Below are 22493 nucleotides of genomic sequence, written 5' to 3'. Positions count from 1 at the left end.
CACCTCTGTGCAATATTTGATTCTATTGAATGGTCAACCACTGAGACCATCTATCCTACCCGAGGCATAAGGCAAGGTGATCCCTTATCACCTTACCTCTTCATTCTTTGTGCTAAAGGCCTATCCACTTTGATTTAGCATTATGTGGAGAGGCAGATCATTCAAGGGCTAAAAATGAGTCCTGAGGCCCCTGTATTACATCATCTGTTCTTTGCAGATGATAGTTTCATTTTTGGGGCAGCTACTGAGTTGGAATGTTATAGGTATCGAGAGCTACTTAATCTGTATGAATTGGCATCGGGACAAAAAAAAAATTACTAAAAGAGCAGTGTGGTCTTTAGCAGAAATGTGCACCCTAGTTTGCAGCTTTCATTAGCAAACATTCTCCAAGTTAACAAAGTTGAGGAGCATGACAGATACCTTGGCTTGCCTATGAGAATTGGCAAATCTAAGACAGCAATCTTTGCTTACATCAAGGAAAAACCAACCAAGAAACTGGTTGGTTGGAAGTCCAAGTTACTAAGTTGTGCTGGCAAGGAGTTTCTAATCAAAGCGATGGCACAAACTATGCCTTTGTATGTCATGAATTGTTACTTACTACCGAAGACATTATGTGATGATATTCACCAGCTGTGTGCATGATTTTTTTGGGGTGATGAGGAGAACAAGAAGAAAATCTATTGGCGCAGTTGGAAAGAATGTGTCTCACAAAGCATGAGGGAGGTTTGGGTTTCAAAAACTTGTATGCTTAAAATTTAGCAATGCTTGCAAAGCAAGCGTGGAGATTAATCAAACATCCAACATCTCTTATTGCTCGAATTTTTAAAGCCAGGTATCATCCTCACTGATCATTCTGGAATGCAGAGTTAGGTGATTATCCATCATTCTCTTGGCGTAGTATTGCAAAGTAGACCAGTCCTAGCTGTAGGGGTGCATTGGCGTGTTGGGGATGGAACACAAATAAATCTCTGGACAGATAATTGAGTTCCAGATTGCCCCACTTACATGTTACACAAACCGGCCAACTATGAGTTTACTAAGGTCTTCGAGCTCATTGATTAGCTAAAGTCCCTGGCAAGGTTTTAAATTATGCATGGAGAGCTTGTTAGAATGTGTTACAACTAGAGCAAAGCTGACTATGAAGGGCTATCAGGGTGACTTGAGGTGTGCTTCATGCTCACATCAGTATGAAGATATTGCTCATGTCTTCTGTGCTTGTCCAGTTGCAGCCAACATTCTATCTGGTGAGCCGTTCAAACTTAAACGTATGGTCTCTCCCAATTTTAGCTTTAGAGAATGGATGTTAGAACAAGCTATACAGCTCAAAACGGAGGACTTTCAAAAGTTGCTCATGGTCATCTGGGGAATTTGGAAGAACAGAAATGACACACTATGGTCTAATCATGTTCAGACTGCGCAAGATATAATTTGTAGTACAATGGCGTGGTACCATGAATTTCAGCGTGCTCACTGCCAGCCGTCAATCCAACCTAAAACATAGGAAAGCCCAAACAGGGCAGCTTAAAACTCAACGTAGATGGAGCGTTTTTGCCAGGTCGAACGGAGGGAGGGATTGGTGGTGTCCTCAGGAATGATCAAGGTCATTGCGTTGCGGCTTTTGCTCATCATGTTCAGTTTGTCACATCAGCTAAACAGGTGGAACTCTTAGCTCTAAAATCTGGGCTACAATTGCTACAAGCAAGGCAGGTTATAGAATGTCAAGTTGAAACTGATTGCCTTCAGGCTGTCTCAGAGATTCATTTGGAGGATTATGAAAATTTGGAGTATGGCAATCTGATAGATGACATCAAAATTTGGCTCCAGGAAAAACCAGGTGTAGTAATCTCTCATACACCCAGAACTGCAAACGCGGTCGCACACAGGCTGGCGAGTGAAGCCTATGAATCCTGTTTTAGAATAGATTGGAATGATGCTGTTCCTTATATGCTTAGAGATGTGCTAAGCTTTGATTGCAGTCGTATTGCCAAGAATTAATAAATGGATTTCCATTTTCCCTAAAAAAAAAAAATTATTTGAGAAATGCAAATACTTATAGCCTGGTTAGCACAACTACTTCTAATTAAAATGTAACTATTTACTTAGAATACCAGTTTTTGAAAATACACCGAATCTGCAGTGTCATGCGGATTATCCTGCTAGAACATAACAATAAAAAGTCTTTGTAACTCTTGTTCAATACGAGAGCCAACTAATCCTATAGCTCTCTCGACTATATAATCTCAATAAGCTTACTGCTTGGGATCTCACTCTCTAAACTAGCTCTGAGTTTGTTGATCTAGCATGGGGATGCAATGGTTGTTCCAAAGGTACTCAAACTATCATGTGAAACTAGGAATCCAAAATATGGTGGCCTCACGGGCTGTACGCAGTCTGGTCATCTTGAAACTTTATCTTAAATAGGATATTTTAGCAATAGCCCCCCTAAAATTATGCGTTAAGTGACCAATTAGTAAGTCAATCTTTGATTTTGATTCGAATTGGGATCAAATGAATTATGTATGTTCTTAGGATTTCAATAATTTTTTTTCTCTCCTTTCTTTCTTTCAATGTTGACATGATTAAATGGAATCGCCGATGATCTTTCACAAAAAAGTATAGAGTTTCTAAAATTATTTTGTACAAAAAGGCAAACATCGATCATAGGGACCGGTGAAAGAGCCGATATCCGGCTTGGATACGGCACGAGAGTTTCAAATTCTAGTACGGCGTATTCGACCGTTGTATTTGAGTTCACAAGAGCCAATGGCCAATTACCATCCCTCATATTATACGTTTTAGGTTACAATTTGGGCCGAGTCTTGGCCCAATAAAGTCCCACGCTCTCAACAAAAAAAAAAGGACTCTGCGAATCCGAGCCGTCTTCAACAATGGAGTCGTTGTCAGTGTTCAACGCAACCACCTCACTCTCACTCTTCTCTTCCTCACTCGACCACCCCAAACCTCAGCTCTCGATCACGCCCTCCTTCTCTCACAGACCCATGCCCAAGCTCGACGTCCACTGCGCCGCCGCGGCGAAGGCCCAATCCGGCGCCACGCCCAAGGAGGCCAAGCTCTGGGGCGGCCGCTTCGAGGAGGGCGTCACCGACGCCGTCGAGCGCTTCACCGAGTCCATCTCCTTCGACAAAGCCCTCTACAAGCATGACATCAGGGGCAGCAAGGCCCACGCCTCCATGCTCGCCAAACAGGTACCTCCTTTACTTTTCAATTCTCTCTCTCAATTTCTAGGGTTTTGATTTGGTTACTATTGCATTACAGGGTTTAATCACTGACGAGGATAGGGATAGCATTCATGATGGGCTTACTGAGATTCAGAGGCGAATTGAGAACGGTGAGTTTGAGTGGAGGACTGATAGGGAAGACGTGCATATGAACATTGAGGCGGCGCTGACTGATTTGATCGGCGAGGCGGCCAAGAAGCTCCACACGGCCAGGAGCCGAAACGATCAGGTCTTGACTGATTTTCGGTTGTGGTGTAGAGATGCCATTGATGCGATACTGGTGCAGATTAAGCATCTGCAGGTTTCGTTGGTCCGGTTGGCGATCAAGAATGAGGGTTTGATTGTTCCGGGGTACACTCATTTGCAGAGGGCTCAACCTGTTTTGCTTCAGCATTTGCTCTTGGCCTTTGTTGAGCAGGTTTGCCTCTCTCTCTCTCTCTCTCTGCACAGCTTTGCATGACTTCTCTTTGTTTTAGATCATGTATAATTTAAGTTTATATTAATCTTTTTTATAAACAAAAGTTGATTCTTCGGCGGAAAGGTGTTATTAGAAAGCAAGTGTATTTCTTAATGTATTGATTTAAGTAAGTTTTGATTCTTCAGGGGGCTTTGGTTATGGTGTTGTTTCATATTTAGCGTGGTGATAGTGGGCTGGATAGTTGTTTTGCTCTTGAAGTCGTGTTGCCTCTCTCTGTCTCTCTGCACACCTTTGCACAATGCATGTCCTTGACTTCTCTTTGTGTGAGAACATGTATAATTTAAGACAAAATTTGATTCTTCGGTGGAAAGGTGTTATTAGAAAGCAAGTGTATTTCTTAATGTATTGATTTAATTAAGTTTTGATTCTTCCGGGGGCTTTGTCATGCATATTTATTGTGGTAATAGTGGGCTGGATAGTTGTTTTGTTCTTGAATTTGTGTTGCCATTTGAAGTTGGGTTGTTCATGTCATGTGCTTGGTTTTTAGAAGAAATTGACTGTGGTCTGTGGGCATCCTTTTTGTTATGTAGCTTGAACGTGATGCTGGTCGTTTGCTAGATTGCAAAGAAAGGTTGAATTTCTGTCCTTTAGGTGCGTGTGCATTGGCTGGCACTGGACTTCCAATCGATCGGTTTATGACGTCTGCTGCTTTAGGCTTCACTGCTCCTATGAGGAATAGGTACATCCCTGGTTGTGACTTGTGACCTATTGTTTCGAGTCAAAGTCTGTCATATGGGATTTGGCTTGTTTTCTTTCTATTGCGCTTATTATTTACTTTTCTCTTTGTATTAGTATTGATGCAGTTTCAGACCGAGATTTTGTCTTGGAATTTCTTTCCGCTAATTCAATCACAGCCATTCATCTCTCCCGCCTTGGTGAAGAATGGGTATTGTGGGCTTCAGAAGAGTTTGGATTTATCACACCAAGTGATGCAGTTTCAACTGGAAGTAGCATCATGCCTCAGAAGAAAAACCCAGATCCAATGGAACTTGTTCGTGGAAAGTCTGCTAGGGTAGTAGGAGACCTGGTTACTCTTCTCATGTTGTGCAAAGGACTTCCTCTTGCTTACAATCGTGATCTGCAGGTATAATCTTTTATTCCTCATTCCTTGAAGGGAAACCTAGTGAGCCTCTTTAGTGGGTTCAAAGGATGACAAGTTCATCCATTTGCAATGTAGTGGAATCAGAGTTCATTTTGGGCTCTTCTGCCCTTCATGTTCTTTCATCTAAAACTTGTCATGGATGTTGCATTGGCAGATACACTAGGCTACAAGAACCTATTCTGCTTGCATCAATATAGATATTTTGTTTATATTTCGTCACACAACATCTCGAGTATGTTTACAGAATTTTCTTCTCTCTTTGATCTTGACAGGAAGATAAGGAGCCTGTTTTTGACAGTGTGAAGACAATTTTGGGGATGCTTGAAGTGTCTGCAGAGTTTGCACAGAACATTACCTTTAATAAGGAGAGAATACAAAAGGCTTTACCTGCTGGTCATCTCGATGCCACCACACTTGCTGATTATCTTGTGAATAAGGCAAGTTCTATTGATCAACCTTCGTTTTTTACCTGCTAGATGAGCTTAAAATTTCATTAATTCAAGTTATCAGTCAATATTAGAGGGCATATCACTATAGATATCTTTGTGACTGTTTTAAGTCTTTTGATCACCGATCTTCAGTGCCCTATCTATAGAGAATTTATAGAACGTCCAACTTTTTTTTTTCTTTCTAATAATTGTTACTGAAGTTGCTCATCTGGTTCTTTATACAGGGAGTACCTTTCAGAACTTCTCATGACATAGTTGGAAGGGCAGTAGCTGTTTGTGTCTCAAAAAGTTGCCAGCTTCAGGAGTTGAGTCTCGATGAGCTGAGAAGTATAAATCCAGTGTTTGACAAGGATGTATACGAGTTTCTTGGAGTGGAGAATGCAGTTAAGAAATTCAGATCATATGGTTCCACAGGGTCAGAATGTGTTGCCACTCAACTTGATCACTGGGTTACTAAACTTGGACTCACCAAAGAGGCCTGACAAACTGATTGTGCTAGGGATATATTATATGGAGCGCTAACAATATTAGCCACTACTAGAAACCTATCATTGAAGGTGCTTCATTGAGTATCTAATCGTCTGGAATAGGTGCTTTCAGCGAGTATGAAAGATGAAACAGTGCAAACTATTTTTATGATATGTTAGGATCCCAGGATCAGGTTGCCGAAGTGCTCCTGTTTAGATGATTCATATTTTCATGTTTGCATTTTGTTTCCTTTTTGCTGGAGTTGAACATAACCTTTCCTTTGAATCCAATCAGTTCTTTGCTTACCATCACCATGGATTACTGTATATGTGCACGGGGCTCCAGACAGTGGAGACTGAACAGTGTGGGCTAACTTGAATTTATATATACTATACACATGGGTTGGACGTTATTTAATCCAATGGTGCTATTCTGAAAAGGCGGCGGAAACATAACAACGAAACTTTCTCCTCAGCACCTTTGTTTTATTAGTGACTTGAGATTTGAGAATCACTGCAACTCTGCCTCTCTCTTCTTCAAAGTCCAGAAACTCTCAGTCTCTCTTGTTATCTCAGAGCTTTCAATGGCGATCAATGAAGAAGCCACTCCTTCTCCTTCTTCCAGCCGTCCATGGAAATACCATGTATTTTTGAGTTTTAGAGGTGAAGATACCCGCAATAATTTCACAGGCCATCTGTGCAGAGCTTTGCGTCAGAAGGGAATCAACACCTTCATGGATGATGAGCTCAGAAGAGGTGAAGATATATCAACAGCGCTTCTCCAAGCAATCGAAGAGTCGAAGATTTCAATCATCGTGTTCTCTGAAGACTATGCATCCTCCAAGTGGTGCTTGGATGAACTTGTCAAGATCCTCGACTGCAAGAAATCATTTGAACAAATGGTTTGGCCAGTTTTCTACAAAGTCGATCCATCAGATATACGAAATTATAGAGCTAGCTTTGGGAAGGCACTTGCTAATCATGAATGCAAATTCAAAGATAACATGGAGAAGGTCCAGATATGGAAGGCCGCTCTTAAAGAAGCGGCAAATTTGTCAGGGTGGCCTCTCTTGGATGAGTACTTTTCTATCCACCCGCTTTAAATTCCCTTACAGCTATCAGTCTCTTCTTTTCAATTTCTTTGTTGTTTTGATAAAACATTAAAACTTTAGGATTCAAGAGCCATACTAATCCCTTTATATGTCATCAAGTTATAAAAATTACAATTGTATTATCAATGAAGTACATAATTAATTTCAAGCATGTTTGATTCTTGATGGTAAAGAGCAAATTCCAAAACCTGCCTGACGAGTTTGATTCTCAATGCTTCATATGAATAAGAACATCAGAGAAACATAATATCATGTAGGTATAGGAAGAGTTGGAGTTTACTCGCCCATGTTCCTAAAAAAATAGAAAGTTTTGACATGATCATTGACAGAGGTAATGGAAGTTATGTAAATTAGATGAACAAAAGATATTGCATATTATGGTTCTGGGGTAAACTGATACACTAATTGAACTCTTACAACGTAAAATATATTTTATTTTATCTGTGACTATAAATGTGAATGTGTGCTTGTATTCTTGATTAAATGCGGTTCATTTTAAATGTCTAGGCACTGCTCTGAATCCAGTGTTATTCATAAAATTGTTGAAGAGATTTCAGAGCAAGTTATAAACAGTACATATTTGGACGTGGCCAAGTACCCGGTAGGAATAAAACCTCGGGTGCAAGAGATCCATAAGCTTTTAGGTGTTGGGGGCAGAGATGTTCATATGGTAGGTATATGGGGGGCTGGTGGAATAGGTAAGACAACAATTGCCAGAGCTGTCTATAACTCAATTGCTCATAAATTTGATGGGAGTTGTTTTTTGGAAAATGTTAGAGAAAATTCAATGGGTGCTAGAGGCTTTGTCAAACTACAAAAGAAACTTCTTCGTGAGATTCTAAAGACAAAATTGAAGGTGGCCAATGTAGCCAAAGGAATCACTATGATCAAGGAAATGTTGCAATACAAAAGTGTTCTCTTAGTGCTTGATGATGTGAATGATATTGATCAGTTAAACAACTTAGCTGGTGAATGTAGTTGGTTTGATATGGGAAGTAGAATCATCATCACAACAAGGGATAAGCAATTGCTGACCAGTCATAGTATTAATTTAATAGACGAGGTCCAAGAATTGGAGCATCACAAAGCTCTCGAGCTTTTTAGTCGGACTGTATTTAAAAACAGACCTTTAGATGGTTTTGCGGTACTCACAGAACGTGCAATATGCTATGCTCAAGGTCTTCCATTAGCTTTGACTGTTTTAGGTTTTTCTCTATGCAATAAAAATGTAGATCTTTGGGAAGCGGCATTACAAGATTTCAAAAGCCCAAAAATTAGAGAAGTTCTCCAAATAAGTTATGATGGATTGGATGACACTGTGAAGGAAATTTTTCTTGACATTGCATGTTTCTTCAAAGGTGAATCTACAAACCATGTGATACAAACACTAGAAGCTTATCGCGGCAAACATGCTAAGTATGGTATCAATGTGCTTATAGATAAGGCCCTCATCAATACATCTAGGGGTTGCATTTGGATGCATGACTTGCTAGAAGAAATGGGTAGAGATATAGTCCATCAACAGTCGCCAGATAACCCTGGAAAACGTAGCAGGTTGTGATTTCATGAAGATGTTTACCATGTTCTAGCAGAGAATATTGTAAGTGCATATCTTAACTCACTTCAACTTTAATTATTTTAGTTAAAATTCTAAAACCTAAGTAGAATATGAAATTTAATCTTTTCAAAACGAGCAGCTTGGTTTGTTAATACTATTGCATTATCATACTAGGGAACAACCAAAATTATAGGCATCAAGGTGCAGCTGCCTGAAAATTCACATGTGATACGCTTTAGTGGTACCACTTTCACCAACATGCAAAATCTTAGACTTTTCATATACCGTGCTGGACGCTATTCTGGAGTTGTTGATAATTTGCCTCATAGCTTGAGGGTAGTTGATTGGCCTTATTGTCACTTGCAATTTTTGCCATCCAATTTAATTTCAAGAGAACTTGCTCTAATCAATATGCCTGGGAGTCGCATCACAGTTTTCAGGGGTGAATACAAGGTATGTCATTTGGATACACATGTATAACTCTAGCTTGTCATATGTTGATATGTTCCTTCCTCTCCAATTTTTTTTATTTAATATTTTTCTTCTTTGTCTCGCAGCATTTGATAAATCTAATATCAATAAATCTAAGAGATTGTCAATACCTAACAAAAGTCTCAGACTTGTCGGGAGTCCCAAACTTAGAACAATTAGATCTATTTTACTGTAAAAATTTAGTTGAAGTGCATTCTTCTGTTGGATTCCTGGATAAACTTATTCTTTTGAGACTTTCGGGATGCTCTAGGCTGGAGACTTTTCAAAAGGAAGTTAGTTGGAAATCGATGAGGTATCTTCTGCTTCCCGATTGTGAAAGGCTTGAGAAATTCATAAACATTGTGCACAAGATGGAGTCCATTAAAGAATTGAAATTAAGTGGAAGTGGCATAAAAGAACTGGACTCATGGATTGGATGTTGCACTTCCTTGGAAGTTTTGGATTTGGGTGGAACTCCAATTAAACAACTGCCTTCAACAATTGAACATCTTACTTCTTTAAGAGAATTGAACCTGTCTGGAACTGCCCTTAAAGAAGTGCCTTCATCGATTGGATATCTCACTTCCTTTGTGGAATTGGACGCATCTGACACTCTCATTGAAGAACTGCCTTCATCAATTGGGTATCTCACTTCCTTGAAGAAATTGGACGCGTCTGAAACTCTCATCGAAGAATTGCCTTCATCAATTGGGTATCTCACTTCTTTAAGAGAATTGAAGCTGTATAAAACTCCCATCAAACGATTGACATCATCAATTGGGAATCTCACTTCCTTGGAGGGATTGGACGTGTCTGAAACTCTCCTTGAAGAATTGCCTTTGTCGATTGGAAATCTCAATCGCCTTGAACATTTAGCACTACAAGGCTGTGCAAACCTTACAAATGTGCCGCACAGTGTTTACGGAGGGCTGCAACATCTATGGGAACTAGACCTCTCTTGGTGCCCAAAACTGGTGACATTTCCAAGTAGGGTGAGCGATTTGGTTTCATCGAGTGTAGAATCTCTTCCTTTGATGCTTCCAATTAATTCAAACAATGGGCATGATGATCCTGGTTCATTGTTGTTTCCCCAGCTACGGTATCTAAATTTTGAAGGATGCAAATTATCAATCTCTGATTTCCTAACGAATCTTGATTGTGAGTCCACATTACAGACACTTAATCTATTAGGAACCAGTTTTGATAGTCTCCCAGCATGCATCAGCAAATTTCGCAAATTGGAATATCTTAATTTGGGTGGTTGCAAGAGGCTTCGAGACATTTCAGAACTTCCACCAAATATAGAAGATATAATCCTGGATGATTGTGTATCGTTGGAAAGATTTTCAAAATTGTCAAATATACTGGACCAGAAAGACACTCCAGGACATCTTCAATTCATGCAATTGTCGAATTGCAATAGACTGGCAGATAATCTTGGCATGGACATGGTGTCGAAGATGGCAAAAACATTACCGTATCAGGTTTTCCATCTCTCTCTCTCTCTCTCTCTCTCTCTCTCTCCACACACACACACACACACACATATAATTTTTTTTCTCTTTTACAATTTTGACTACTAATAGTTAACACAACCAAATGTATCTTGCATGCATCTTGCAGCTGGTGCATGCCGGCTTAGATCGGCATGTGAAGTGCTGGAAGTTTATGCTTCCAGGCCTCCCGGAAATTGAAGTTCCAATGTGGTTTGATAGGGGTGAGGTGGACACAAGTGTGCTTCTTTGTCATGGAACTTCTGATATATGTGAAATTTTGATAAAAATCCCTAGGAATCTGAAGGTTGAGAGAATAGGATTGGTTGTCTGTGTTGTTTTTGAAATTACCCAGGATTTTTACGGTGGTTCCTCTGGTTGTCATGTGACGGTTGTCATTGACAAAAAAGAGTATCATGACAATACTTGCCACTATTTTGAATCAAAAGCGACAGAGTCATCAGCTCATGATCATGTATATGTGTGTCTGACATGTATTGCTTTCAATGAGCTAGAGGTGGTAGATCATGTGGTTCGAGTGATTTTTCACGCGATTCCCTCGGGTGGCAAAGGGTTGCTCCTAAAAAGTTTAGGCGTCCACCTGGCTAATATGAAAGAGGATCATGCAAGTGGCGAGGACTTGGCACGAGAAACAAATATAAAAGGGGGAGAGCATTTCTGATCAGGTGGCTTTGGACGCAGAAGGGGCAACTGTAGCATCATTAGCATCAGATGACAGCAATTCCGGGGAAGTAGACGAAGATCATCATGATGGGGAACAAGAACGAAAGCAGGAACCTCTTGAGGACTTGGCAAGTCTTGGCTCCACCTCAAATCTTCCAACAAATATATTTGAAGACTTGGCAAGACAAACAAATATAGGCAGAGCAGCAATGTTGACATATTTGATGTGCTTTGGAATTACCTGCTTGTAATTTTGGTCACGCATAAGGTGCAGCTAGCTCTAGTATGAGTAGTATCATCAACAAGTACCAATCGAGTTCTTGAATTACACTATGATCATTAATACTTGGATATCAGGTATTAATATTTCATGCATTTAAACTTGTAATCTGTTGTGATAATTTTTCAATGACCTGCTTTTTCTGCATTGTCTAATTTAGAAGAAGATTTTCTTTTGCCAAAGTCCATCTCAAAAGATGGATGGCGAGAGGCAGAGGCATCAATTAATCTGGACTCATGTGATGGTCAACTCTCGATCAATCCACATGAAATAGGCAGGGTTTGTTCTTCAATTTCAATTTGTGTTTGCTCATTGGTTGTCTGGCGTTTAATTTATTTTTAATTTTTAACTCTGGGCCTTTAATTGGTATTTTTTGCTGGCTTTTAGTGCGCTCTGTTTATTACAAGTGAGAGTGATATAATGCTATATATCTTCAAACACTGGACTCATATGCCTATCGATCCTTCCTGACATTATTAAACTGAGATGATTTATATAATATATAATTTTGATATCACTAACTAAAGTAAGGAAACTACCTAAAATACCACTTCAAAAGAATGTCCAGCAAAGGCACTTTAGAATGTGTGAATGCACTTCACCCGTATGAAAAAATAATGTCCAGCAAACATTCGCAACAGATTTGGAACATGATACTTTTATTAAGGACAGTGTAAAGTGTGCACATTTCATACCTTAGACTTTGAAATAAAGTAGAAACATGCAATAGGGGGCAACTGCTTCCGTAAAATTTATCGCCGTGATTTCCTATTGCATTTTTATAATTTTTTGTTTTTTTGCTATTACTTTTCTCGCATATATCTTTCCTTTTTTGTTTATTAGTAGTTTAGCTTATATTTCTGAGTTGTATTAATAAAGATTGGGAAAACTCTGGTAGTATAGGATTGAAGATGTTGAAATATGTAGTACGGGGGCATATTCTAGGGTTTCACATCAAGACCCAAAATTTCAACTACATTATATTCAAATAATTAAGGCAAAAACTTCTTTTATGTCCAAATCTGTCATTCTACAGACTCAAAAGCACTTTTAGTTTTGAGTTTACCAAACACTTTGTCACTACTTTTAACATTGACAGCATTTATAAAAAGTCAGTTTACTAAACACTCAGCTGCTTTACTTTTCAGCCACTTATTCTCATAAATAAGCAAAAGCTAGCTTTTTTTCCAAATTGCTAATCGGTACCTTAATGATTAGCAATTTGGAAAAAAAAAAAATTAGAAGTGATCTACTTATGCATACATACTGATCTAATGGTTGACTTGGCATAATGTAATCGAAAAATAGGTCTCCCAAACCGTTAATTAGAAAGTCTTCAACTAGTCTTCATTTTAGTGGTCCTTATTAGAAAGCCTCTCTTAACAACACTTTTTAAATTTTTAAAAATTTAACTCAAAGAATATATGTATAATAAATTACCCTTTATTATGTAGGTTTTTTCTCAATTTTCTTAGTCAATGTGCCTTTGTATACTTTGGGGAAGCAGTGGTTCTTTGCTTGACCAAATGGACACAGCCATCAGTGGCTAAATAAAACGAAGTGTCCTTGATTTTTTTGACAATCTTTAGTTTAACTGTATTATCGGTTTTTGTTAGTGTTATACACTGAACTATAAATTGCATGTAGTAGGCAATAAAATATTTTATGTTAATCGAATCAGTAAATGATTTCTGTTTTCATTATTTTTTCTGTAGATATAATCTTTGAATGTTTTTTTTGAAAGATAAGTTGATATCATTAGATCAACAGCGAATAGGCTGAAGTCTACCAAAACTTACATAAGAAATCCGGCAAGAAAATCCGGAGTAACTTACCTAAGCAAAAGCAAACCTTTAAAGATAACTGGGTCGCTCACATTTAAGCGAGCCTATACAAGAATGAAAAAACCTCGCCTCCTACGGAAAGAAATCATTCAACTAGCCCTCGCTTGCCAGGCACGCAATTGTGGTACAAGCAAGAAACTAGAAACGTCATAGAAGACTCATAGAAGTTAATCCAACCTCACACAGGCTCATACCCTAAAACATTAGGGCCCCATTGGCCTGGACCCGAGCCCAAGCCCGTAGGCCCAAGCCCAAATCCAGTCTTGTCTAGCAGAAACAAAAACAAAATCAAACAGGCCCAGCAGCCCAAGCCCAGGCCCCTGCCCCAGTAACCCAAGTTTGAGCCCAGGCCCAAAGGCCCAAGCCCAAACCCAAACCACCAAGGCTGAAACCCTAGGCTTCAGCTGCCAGACTGCCTCCACCTCCACCTCCGTGTCCGGCGGCCGGCCAGTCCCCCATCCCATCGCAGGGGCGGTCAAGCTTGCCTGTTCCTCGGCCTCGGCGCCTCCTCGACCAGAAAGAACCGGAGCCTGCACTGAGAAGAAGACTCCCCGCTGCTCTGGAGATCCAAGTCCGACGGCGATCAAGCAATCTCAAACCAAAGCTACAAATCTGGAGAACCCAACCTCAAACCACTGCAATCAGTCGATCGATCAAGAACCAGAAAGAAGCAGTCTTCACTTCCCCGAATCCGCTTCCTCGATACCAGCCAAAACCAGCCAACGTCGCCGTTGAGCAAACCAGTTCCGACGTAAACCCAGGAAGGAGAAAATAAACCAACCCCGACACTTGCTCTTCAGCCCTAGCGACGACCACGCTCCTCTGCCTCCCACGCAGACCACGTACGCCGCCGACGAGAAGCCTCCGCTGCTAGAGCCAACGGGAGGCGCCGCTGCTCTCTCTGCTAAAAAACCCTAGGGTTTTTTCTATGAGGTAAGTCGATATTATTCTTATAATCTTTGAATGTTGATTTGACTTTTAAGTAGTTAAATCATACATTCACCCGTTAACAAATGTGAACAAATAAAAGAAAATTTGGACAATATGGTGAGAAAGATAGTTTAACTGTATCACTATAGATATCTTTGTGACTATTCCAAGTCTTTTGATCACTGATGAAGCATTGCCCTATCTATAGAGAATAGATAGAACGTCCGACTTTTTTTTCCCCTCTAATAATTGTTACTGAAGTTGCTTATCTGGTTCTTTATACAGGGAGTACCTTTCAGAACTTCTCATGACATAGTTGGAAGGGCAGTAGCTGTTTGAGTCGCAAAAAGTTGCCAGCCTCAAGAGCTGAGTCTCGATGAGCTGAGAAATATAAATCCAGTGTTTGACAAGGATGTATACGAGTTTCTTGGAGTAGAGAATGCAGTAAGAAATTCAGATCATATGGTTCCATAGGATCAGAATGTGCTGCCACTCAACTTGATCACTGGGTTACTGAACTTGAACTCACCAAAGAGGCCTGACAAAATTGTGCTAGAGACATATTATATATATGGAGTGCTAACAATATTAGCCACTACTAGAAACCTTTCAAATTGAGGATCTAATCGTCTGGAATAGGTGCTTTCAGCGAGTATGAAAGATGCAACAATGCAAACTATTTTTGTGATATGTTAGGATCCCAGGATCAGATTGCCGAAGTGCTCCTGTTTAGATGATTCATATTTTCATGTTTGCATTTTGTTTGGCCTTTTTGCTGGAGTCGAACATAACCTTCTCTTTGAATCCAATCAGTTCTTTACTTACCATCACTATGGATTACTGTATATGTGCACGGGGCTCAAGACAGTGGAGACGGAACAGGCCGGTGGGCTAACTTGAATTTATATATACTTTACACATGGGTTGGACGTTATATAATCCAATGGTGCTATTCTGAAAAGGCGTCGGAAACATAACAACGAAACTTTCTCCTCACTTCCTCAGCACCTTTGTTTTATTAGTGACTTGAGATTTGAGAATCACTGCAACTTGCCTCTCTCTTCTTCAAAGTCTAGAAACTCTCAGTCTCTCTTGTTATCTCAGAGCTTTCAATGGCGATCATTGAAGAAGCCACTCCTTCTCCTTCTTCCAGCCGTCCATTGGAGAAGATATATCAACAGCGCTTCTCCAAGCAATCAAAGAGTTGAAGATTTGAATCATCGTGTTCTCTGAAGACTATGCATCCTCCAAGTAGTGCTTGGATGAACTTGTCAAGATCCTCGACTGCAAGAAATCATATGAACAAATGGTTTGGCCAGTTTTCTACAAAGTCGATCCATCATATATACGAAATTATAGAGCTAGCTTTGGGAAGGCACTTGCTAATCATGAATGCAAATTCTAAGATAACATGGAGAAGGTCCAGATATGGAAGGCAGCTCTTAAAGAAGCGGCAAATTTGTCAGGGTGGCCTCTCTTGGATGAGTACTTTTCTATCCACCGGCTTTAAATTCCCTTACAGCTATCAGTCTCCTTCTTTTCAATTTCTTTGTTGTTTTGATAAAACATTAAAACTTTAGGATTCAAGAGCCATACTAATCCCTTTATATGTCATCAAGTTATAAAAATTACAATTGTATTATCAATGAAGTACATAATTAATTTCAAGCATGTTTGATTCTTGATGGTAAGAGAAAATTCCAAAACCTGCCTGACGAGTTTGATTCTCAATGGTTCATATGAATAAGAACATCAGAGAAACATAATACCATATAGGTTTAGGAAGAGTTGGAGTTTACTGGCCCATGTTCCTCAAAAAATAGAAAGTTTTGACATGACCATTGACAGAGGTAATAGAACTTATGTTAATTAGATGAACAAAAGATATTGGATATTATGGTTCTGGGGTAAACTGATACACTAATTGAAACTTTACAACATAAAATATATTTTATTTTATCTATGACTCTAAATGTGAATGTGTGCTTGTATTCTTGATTAAATGTGGTTTATTTTAAATGTCCAGGAATTGCTCTGAATCCAGTTTTATTCATGAAATTGTTGAAGAGATTTCAGAGCAAGTTATAAACAGTACATATTTGGACGGGGCCAAGTACCCAGTAGGAATAAAACCTTGGGTGCAAGAGATCCATAAGGTTTTAGGTGTTGAGGGAAGAGATATGGGGGCTAGTGGAATAGGTAAGACAACAATTGCCAGAGCTTTCTATAAGTCAAATTTGATGGGAGTTATTTTTTGGAAAATGTTGGAGAAAATTCAGTGGGTGCTAGCTAGAGGCTTTGTCAAACTACAAAAGAAACTTCTTCGTGAGATTCTAAAGACAACATTGAAGGTGGCCAATGTAGCTAGAGGAATCACTATGATCAAGGAAATGTTGCAATACAAAAGTGTTCTCTTAGTGCTTGATGATGTGAATGATATTGATCAGTTAAACAACTTAGCTGGTAAATGTAGTTGGTTTGATATGGGAAGTAGAATCATCATAACAACAAGGGATAAGCAATTGCTGACCAATCATAGTATTAATTTAATATACGAGGTCCAAGAATTGGATCATCATGAAGCTCTCGAGCTTTTTAGTCGGATTGTATTTAAAAACGGACCTTTGGATGGTTTTGCGGTACTCACAGAATGTGCAATATGCTATGCTGATCAAGGTCTTCCATTAGCTTTGACTGTTTTAGGGTCTTCTCTAAGCCCAAAAATTAGAGAAGCTCTCCAAATAAGTTACGATGGATTGGATGACATTGTGAAGGAAATTTTTCTTGACATTGCATGTTTCTTCAAAGGCGAATCTACAAACCATGTGATACAAGCACTAGAAGCTTATCGTGGCAAACCTGCTAAGTATGGTATCAATGTGCTCATAGATAAGGCACTCATCAATACATCCAGGGGTTGCATTTGGATGCATGACTTGCTAGAAGAAATGGGTAGAGATATAGTCCATCAACAGTCGCTGGATAACCCTGGAAAACGTAGCAGGTTGTGGTTTCATGAAGATGTTTACCATGTTCTAACAGAGTTAAAGATGTCTTGAAACTGAACATACTCCGGGAAAATATGGGTGTTCATGTTCGTCATCATCAGATCCGGGATAGACCATTTCGACATTTCCCATAATAACACGGCATAACATTATACATATCCCATTTTCGTCATCATCACTGTAACTTGCACTGATATGAGCGTGATTAACAGATGTCACGTTAACTCCAGTGCCATTTGAGTACATACTCATAGGTCCGCCATTACCAATAGGGGGTTTGTCCAATCTTAGTCCTTGCTAGCTTGCTCATCGTTTGGCACACCTTGTTAGCTTTATTTATGTTCAAGACACGCTACATGAAGATTACTGTATATGTGCACGGAGATCAGGTTTTATGTCATTTCCGTTGTATTCTATTTCATCAATTAATAATAATTAATATCGAGCGTGGTTTTAAACAGTTGCACACGTACGGGGCATTCTGATATGGCCACATCAGCGGTCAGCTGCTAAATTCCGCGTGCGTCTTATTGTTCGATCCCTAAATTCCCAATTCCCCGAATCACTCCGAAATTCCCAATTCCCTCCTCAATTCCTAGATTCTCGAATCCAATCGGTCTCTCTCAGAAACAAATGAGACGATCGGTGATCTTCCTTCTCCTGTTTGCTCCCTTGATCGGCTGTTTCGTCAAGTCTGGTTCAGCCGAGGAGACCTCCCTCGCCAACCCAGATTCCGCCGGCGGCGCTCTCCAGCTCTTCAGCTCTCTTCTGCCTCCTGCACTGTAACCACCCCGCCCCTCCTCTTCGGTTTTCTTTCTTCTTCTTCTTCTTCTTGTTCTGAATTTTCTGAATTTTGGTTGGTGCAGTAGGAATGATGCAGCGCTTTTGGTCACATTGGATGGCAAGGTAGTTTCTGTCAACCCCAAGACGATGGAGATTGAGTGGGCCTTGTCCTCTGGTTCCCGAATTCACTCTTCCTATCAGAACGTCTCTTATTTCAACAACCGCAGGAGTGATGATGATGATGATGATCACTCTTTCATTGATATTGGTGAAGACTGGGCCCTCTATCGTCACAGCAACACCAACCAGAAGAAGAAGGTACGCCACGCCAACTCAATCTTTTCATACTGTATTATTAGAATGTTTCCGAAGCCAATGTGGTGGAGAAGAATAGTGGTCAAGGTAGTTTTATGTGCATTGAAAGTATTTAGTGTGTGTTTATTGATGTGCATTGTTTATTTTAATATGATTAATGGTAATGCCAGAAACTGTCGTCGAGTATTAGAGAATATGTCGCAACTACTCCGCTAGTTTCCGAGGATGGAGGAGTCACATTGGGGTCAAAGATCACTAAAGTATTTGCTGTTAATGCTGTGACCGGACAAGTAATTCATAGTTTTAGGTTGGGTGATAATACTCCTTCAGCTACTTTAGGTATGGAATCCACCAGTGCCGAGGGGTTGGAAACATCTGGACTGGTGTTGTATCTCGAGAGAACAGATTACACACTGCAGCATTGTACAGTCAAGGGCGATCTTCTGTGGAAATTAGAAATTGCAGAGTTTGATGCTCACTTTCGATATCCTAAAATTGGAAATGGGCTTGGTCTAGAGGACAGGCTTATTGCTAACTCAACAGTGCCTTATCAGAAGGAGAAGCCTGTTGTCATTCGGGTTCCTTATCGTAATTCGGTGGAATCTCGTTCTGTAATTGACGGTCTAACTGATGGGTATTATGGAGGCAAACCTCTCCCCCTTGAAGGTCCTCATAACGATCTTCTGGCACTGCCTTTTGACAAAGGTGCTGTACCTCCTCACAACAATGAAGGCAGAGAAATGCTTGCTTTGCCCTCTCTTGAATTTGTGGACTCTAGGATCTTGGCTCTCCCTACTAGAGATGTTGGTAAACTGGACATCACAAGCTCAGTGGCTGAATCTATTACTAACTTCCCCATACAATCTCTTTTTGTATTTCTTCTCACCCTATTATCCATTCTGGGATATATCTTTCGTTTTCTGACTGGAAAACAGCGTAAACTGAAAGTGGTGGCTGAGGAAAGTAAAGCGCAAGCAGGAGCTCCCAAAAAGAAGAAAACTCGAAGATTGGGAAATAATAAGAAGAATTTCAGTTATGAGAAAGACGCAAGAAATTTGTCGTATGAATATAAGTTTGGTGAATCTAATGGACCTGCACTTGGGGAAAGAAATGAAACAAAATTGCTCTTGACCTCTTCTGATTTTATTGATCGTGACAACGAGGGACGTAGGATTGGCAAGTTACTTGTTTCCAGTAATGAAATTGCTAAGGGGAGTAACGGTACCATTGTACTTGAGGGTATCTATGATGGTCGTCCAGTAGCTGTTAAACGCCTTGTGCGAACTCATCATGATGTGGCTTCGAAAGAGATTCAGAATCTTATTGCGTCTGATCAGCATCCAAATATTGTCCGTTGGTATGGCGTGGAGCATGATCAAGATTTTGTCTATATATCCTTGGAGCGCTGTTCATGTAGCTTAAATGACTTGATTTATTATTACTCAGAGTCTTCTCAAGGCCAAATTATCAACAAGGATGAGGATCCTCACTTTTTGGCCGAGTATCGCATTCAATTGCAGGCAATCATGGGAAAGAACAAGAATGTTGAATTGTGGAAGACAAATGGATACCCTTCACCCCAAATGTTAAAATTAATGAGGTTAGTTTGATGTCTTTCAATAACTGTTCCTTCTGGTTTCCAATCTGTTTCGTTATTATGTGATAAACATTGTTTTCTTTTTGTCCTCTAGTAAGTATTGTATAATGAGCAAGCTACTATGCATTCATTGCAAGATTTGTCCCGTATTCCCACTGTAAGTAATATGAAAGGTATCCCTTTGGGATTAGGATCATTACAGTCATCAACCACTTTTTCTATATTTTAGAGAGAGTTTTGATACTGGACTTATGGATTGTGGTAAACTTGGTTATAGAAATATTCTTGTTTAAATAGATGTTCTATTTAGAATCACTAAATTTCAGCAACTTAAAGGGAAATCATTCAAATTGACGTATTTAAATTGATGTTTTCAATTTAATTTGAATGTATATTGGGCTCTTTACTGTTCGATTGTGCTTTTTAAGTTGCTTCTACTAAAGCACATCTCAATATCTATTCACTAATATCTTATCCAAAAATGAGGTCTCACTAATATAGTTGCATTCCTTTAGTCTCGCAAAGAGTTGATAATTTGTTGTTCTATTTTTTTATTTATTATTTTTTTCATAGTTGAATAAATTACTTGAGAATGTGACAATATTATTGTATTCGCAGTGATCTTGTTTCTGGACTTGCCCATTTGCATGAACTTGGAATTATACATCGGGATCTAAAGCCTCAGAATGTTTTGATAATCAAAGGCAGATCGTTATGTGCCAAGCTTTCAGATATGGGTATCAGCAAACGCCTTCAAGGGGACAGATCTTCCATAACCCAGCATGCTACTGGTAATCATTGGGAACTATTTGAATTACTGATTCAGACATGTGCTGGTTAGGGTTATTTAGGTCTATAATTAAATGATTCCCGGTTGAGAATGAGGTGAGCTGGGAAACGACCTAAAATCTTGATCCAATCAGTTGGTCGTTTTTCTTTCTATTTGTTTTCTATGGCCGTTTGGTTTTACTTTATCGCAAAGTATTAATATTTGGGTCAATCTTGGTCACTGCCCCTTCGCCTATCTGTTTGTGTACTAACTCTGCATATTAATATTTCTTCTTTATGGTTGTTGATTGCAGGCTATGGGAGTTCAGGTTGGCAAGCACCTGAACAACTTCTCCATCAGCGGCAAACACGTGCAGTAGATTTATTTAGTTTAGGTTGTCTCCTCTTTTTCTGTCTCACTGGGGGTAAACACCCTTATGGGGATAGTATCGAGCGTGATGTGAATATAGTGAATGATCGGAAAGACCTATTCTTGGTAGAGAATATACCAGAAGCAATGGATCTTTTTACTCGTCTCTTGGATCCCAACCCTGACATGAGGTAAGGTTCTTTGGTGATATCCCATAGTTTAGTTGTTCATCATTCTCCATCACCTAGAGCTTCATGCAGACTATATAGCACAATTGCACAAACAACACTACGCATGGCACACACATTTGAAGTCATATGTTTCATAGAACACCTATCAGTTTCAATTTCTGATTGCCATCAAGTTATCTGTGCTTTATGTCTGGATTTGAGTGTCTAGTTTTTGAAGTTGAATGATGTGGATTTGATATATTGCTAGGCCAACAGCTGTGGATGTGTTGCATCATCCCTTTTTCTGGAGTTCTGAGACGAGACTTTCGTTTCTGCGTGATGCTAGTGATCGGGTTGAATTGGAGGATAGGGAGACTGCATCCCAGCTCTTAAGTTCATTAGAAAGTACTGCAGCAGTTGCTCTAAATGGTAAGTGGGATGAAAAGATGGAACCTGCATTCCTCAATAACATTGGTCGCTATAGGCGTTACAAGTTTGACAGCATCCGTGACTTGCTGCGTGTAATAAGGAACAAGTTAAATCACTACAGAGAACTTCCCCAAGAGATCCAGGAATTATTGGGGACAGTTCCTGAGGGCTTCGACAGTTATTTTTCAAGTCGATTCCCTAAATTATTAATCGAGGTTTATAATGTGTTGTACAAGTACTGCAAAGAGGAGGAATTTTTTCGCAAGTATATACAAGGCAAATTGGTGTAATTTGTTGCCACCACACTGCATTAGCTTGTCATGAATCAAGTTGCTTTTGTAATTGGAAATGTATCGTACAAACTAGTGTAACAGTAAATTAATAAGATTACTAGTCATAAATTCTCTAGTTTCATGGTTTCTGCTTATAATATTCTCCAATTCGCATGGTTTCTGTTTTTGATCATTTTACACACTATCAGATGTATTATTTTAGATGAACAATAGTGAAATATGATCATATACTATTCTGTTGACCAAGCCTTTGTAAACAAATTTAAACACTACTTAGAGAATGACAGAGTTTCACTCAAAATTGTTGAATCTCTCTACATTTTCCTTTTTTCTTTTTCTTTTACATTCTTTTTTCACCGAACAAAGTCTGGCTCAGTGTGAAACCAGTCAAGCTCACACATTTGAAGAGCCTGCAACAAAGTTTTGGTTTCTGACAATTCTACTACCTCTTTCTGTTACTCTCATCCTACCACATGACACGCTGTTCAGCATCCTCAATTTGAAATGGCTGGGATGACCCTACTTATTCTTTGGTGTCCTTTATACTGTTTCCTTCAATCATGTAGGAGGTGATGATACTGGGTCAATCTTGTAATTTGCTAAAAAAGACCAATGACAGACCATTTCCACTTAGAAAGTAGAAGGTGCCAAAG

General features: G+C 39.5%; 3 protein-coding genes and 1 pseudogene across 3 annotated transcripts; all 4 read left to right on the top strand.

Annotated features, from left to right (window-relative positions):
* The first annotated feature begins 2841 nt into the window (after positions 1-2841).
* LOC112176493 (argininosuccinate lyase, chloroplastic) lies at positions 2842-6026 on the top strand. The gene is made up of 6 exons (XM_024314447.2): positions 2842-3206; positions 3277-3657; positions 4248-4396; positions 4510-4801; positions 5092-5256; positions 5493-6026. Exons 1-6 carry the CDS (start codon positions 2889-2891, stop codon positions 5748-5750), a joined length of 1563 nt encoding a protein of 520 aa, XP_024170215.1. The 5' UTR covers positions 2842-2888; the 3' UTR covers positions 5751-6026.
* Positions 6027-6231: 205 nt separating this feature from the next.
* Positions 6232-11681, top strand: LOC112176492 (annotated as a pseudogene).
* Positions 11682-15087: 3406 nt separating this feature from the next.
* On the top strand, positions 15088-17166 carry LOC112177803 (disease resistance protein RPV1-like). The gene is made up of 2 exons (XM_024316057.2): positions 15088-15592; positions 16134-17166. The coding sequence occupies exons 1-2, from the start codon at positions 15519-15521 to the stop codon at positions 17164-17166; spliced, it is 1107 nt and encodes a 368-aa protein (XP_024171825.1). The 5' UTR covers positions 15088-15518.
* Positions 17167-17610: 444 nt separating this feature from the next.
* LOC112176491 (serine/threonine-protein kinase/endoribonuclease IRE1b) lies at positions 17611-21974 on the top strand. Its single transcript, XM_024314445.2, has 6 exons — positions 17611-17897; positions 17982-18216; positions 18384-19813; positions 20429-20601; positions 20893-21139; positions 21387-21974. The coding sequence occupies exons 1-6, from the start codon at positions 17749-17751 to the stop codon at positions 21835-21837; spliced, it is 2685 nt and encodes an 894-aa protein (XP_024170213.1). The 5' UTR covers positions 17611-17748; the 3' UTR covers positions 21838-21974.
* The last annotated feature ends 519 nt before the right edge of the window (positions 21975-22493 follow it).

The sequence above is a fragment of the Rosa chinensis genome, chromosome 7 (assembly GCF_002994745.2).
Source record: "Rosa chinensis cultivar Old Blush chromosome 7, RchiOBHm-V2, whole genome shotgun sequence".
Lineage (NCBI taxonomy): Eukaryota > Viridiplantae > Streptophyta > Magnoliopsida > Rosales > Rosaceae > Rosa > Rosa chinensis.
Note: the sequence above shows the minus strand (reverse complement) of the source record. Positions and strands in the feature narration are given on the sequence as shown.

Bases quoted from the DNA above. Each gene is read 5' to 3' on its own strand.
- LOC112177803 (XM_024316057.2), top strand. From the start codon at position 15,519: ATGGAGAAGGTCCAGATATGGAAGGCAGCTCTTAAAGAAGCGGCAAAT. The intron at 15,593-16,133 runs GTACTTTTCTAT...TTAAATGTCCAG, and splicing joins GGGTGGCCTCTCTTGGATGA to GAATTGCTCTGAATCCAGTT.
- LOC112176491 (XM_024314445.2), top strand. From the start codon at position 17,749: ATGAGACGATCGGTGATCTTCCTTCTCCTGTTTGCTCCCTTGATCGGC. The intron at 18,217-18,383 runs GTACGCCACGCC...TGGTAATGCCAG, and splicing joins ACACCAACCAGAAGAAGAAG to AAACTGTCGTCGAGTATTAG. The intron at 20,602-20,892 runs GTAATCATTGGG...TGTTGATTGCAG, and splicing joins CATAACCCAGCATGCTACTG to GCTATGGGAGTTCAGGTTGG.
- LOC112176493 (XM_024314447.2), top strand. From the start codon at position 2,889: ATGGAGTCGTTGTCAGTGTTCAACGCAACCACCTCACTCTCACTCTTC. The intron at 3,207-3,276 runs GTACCTCCTTTA...ATTGCATTACAG, and splicing joins CCTCCATGCTCGCCAAACAG to GGTTTAATCACTGACGAGGA. The intron at 4,802-5,091 runs GTATAATCTTTT...TGATCTTGACAG, and splicing joins CTTACAATCGTGATCTGCAG to GAAGATAAGGAGCCTGTTTT.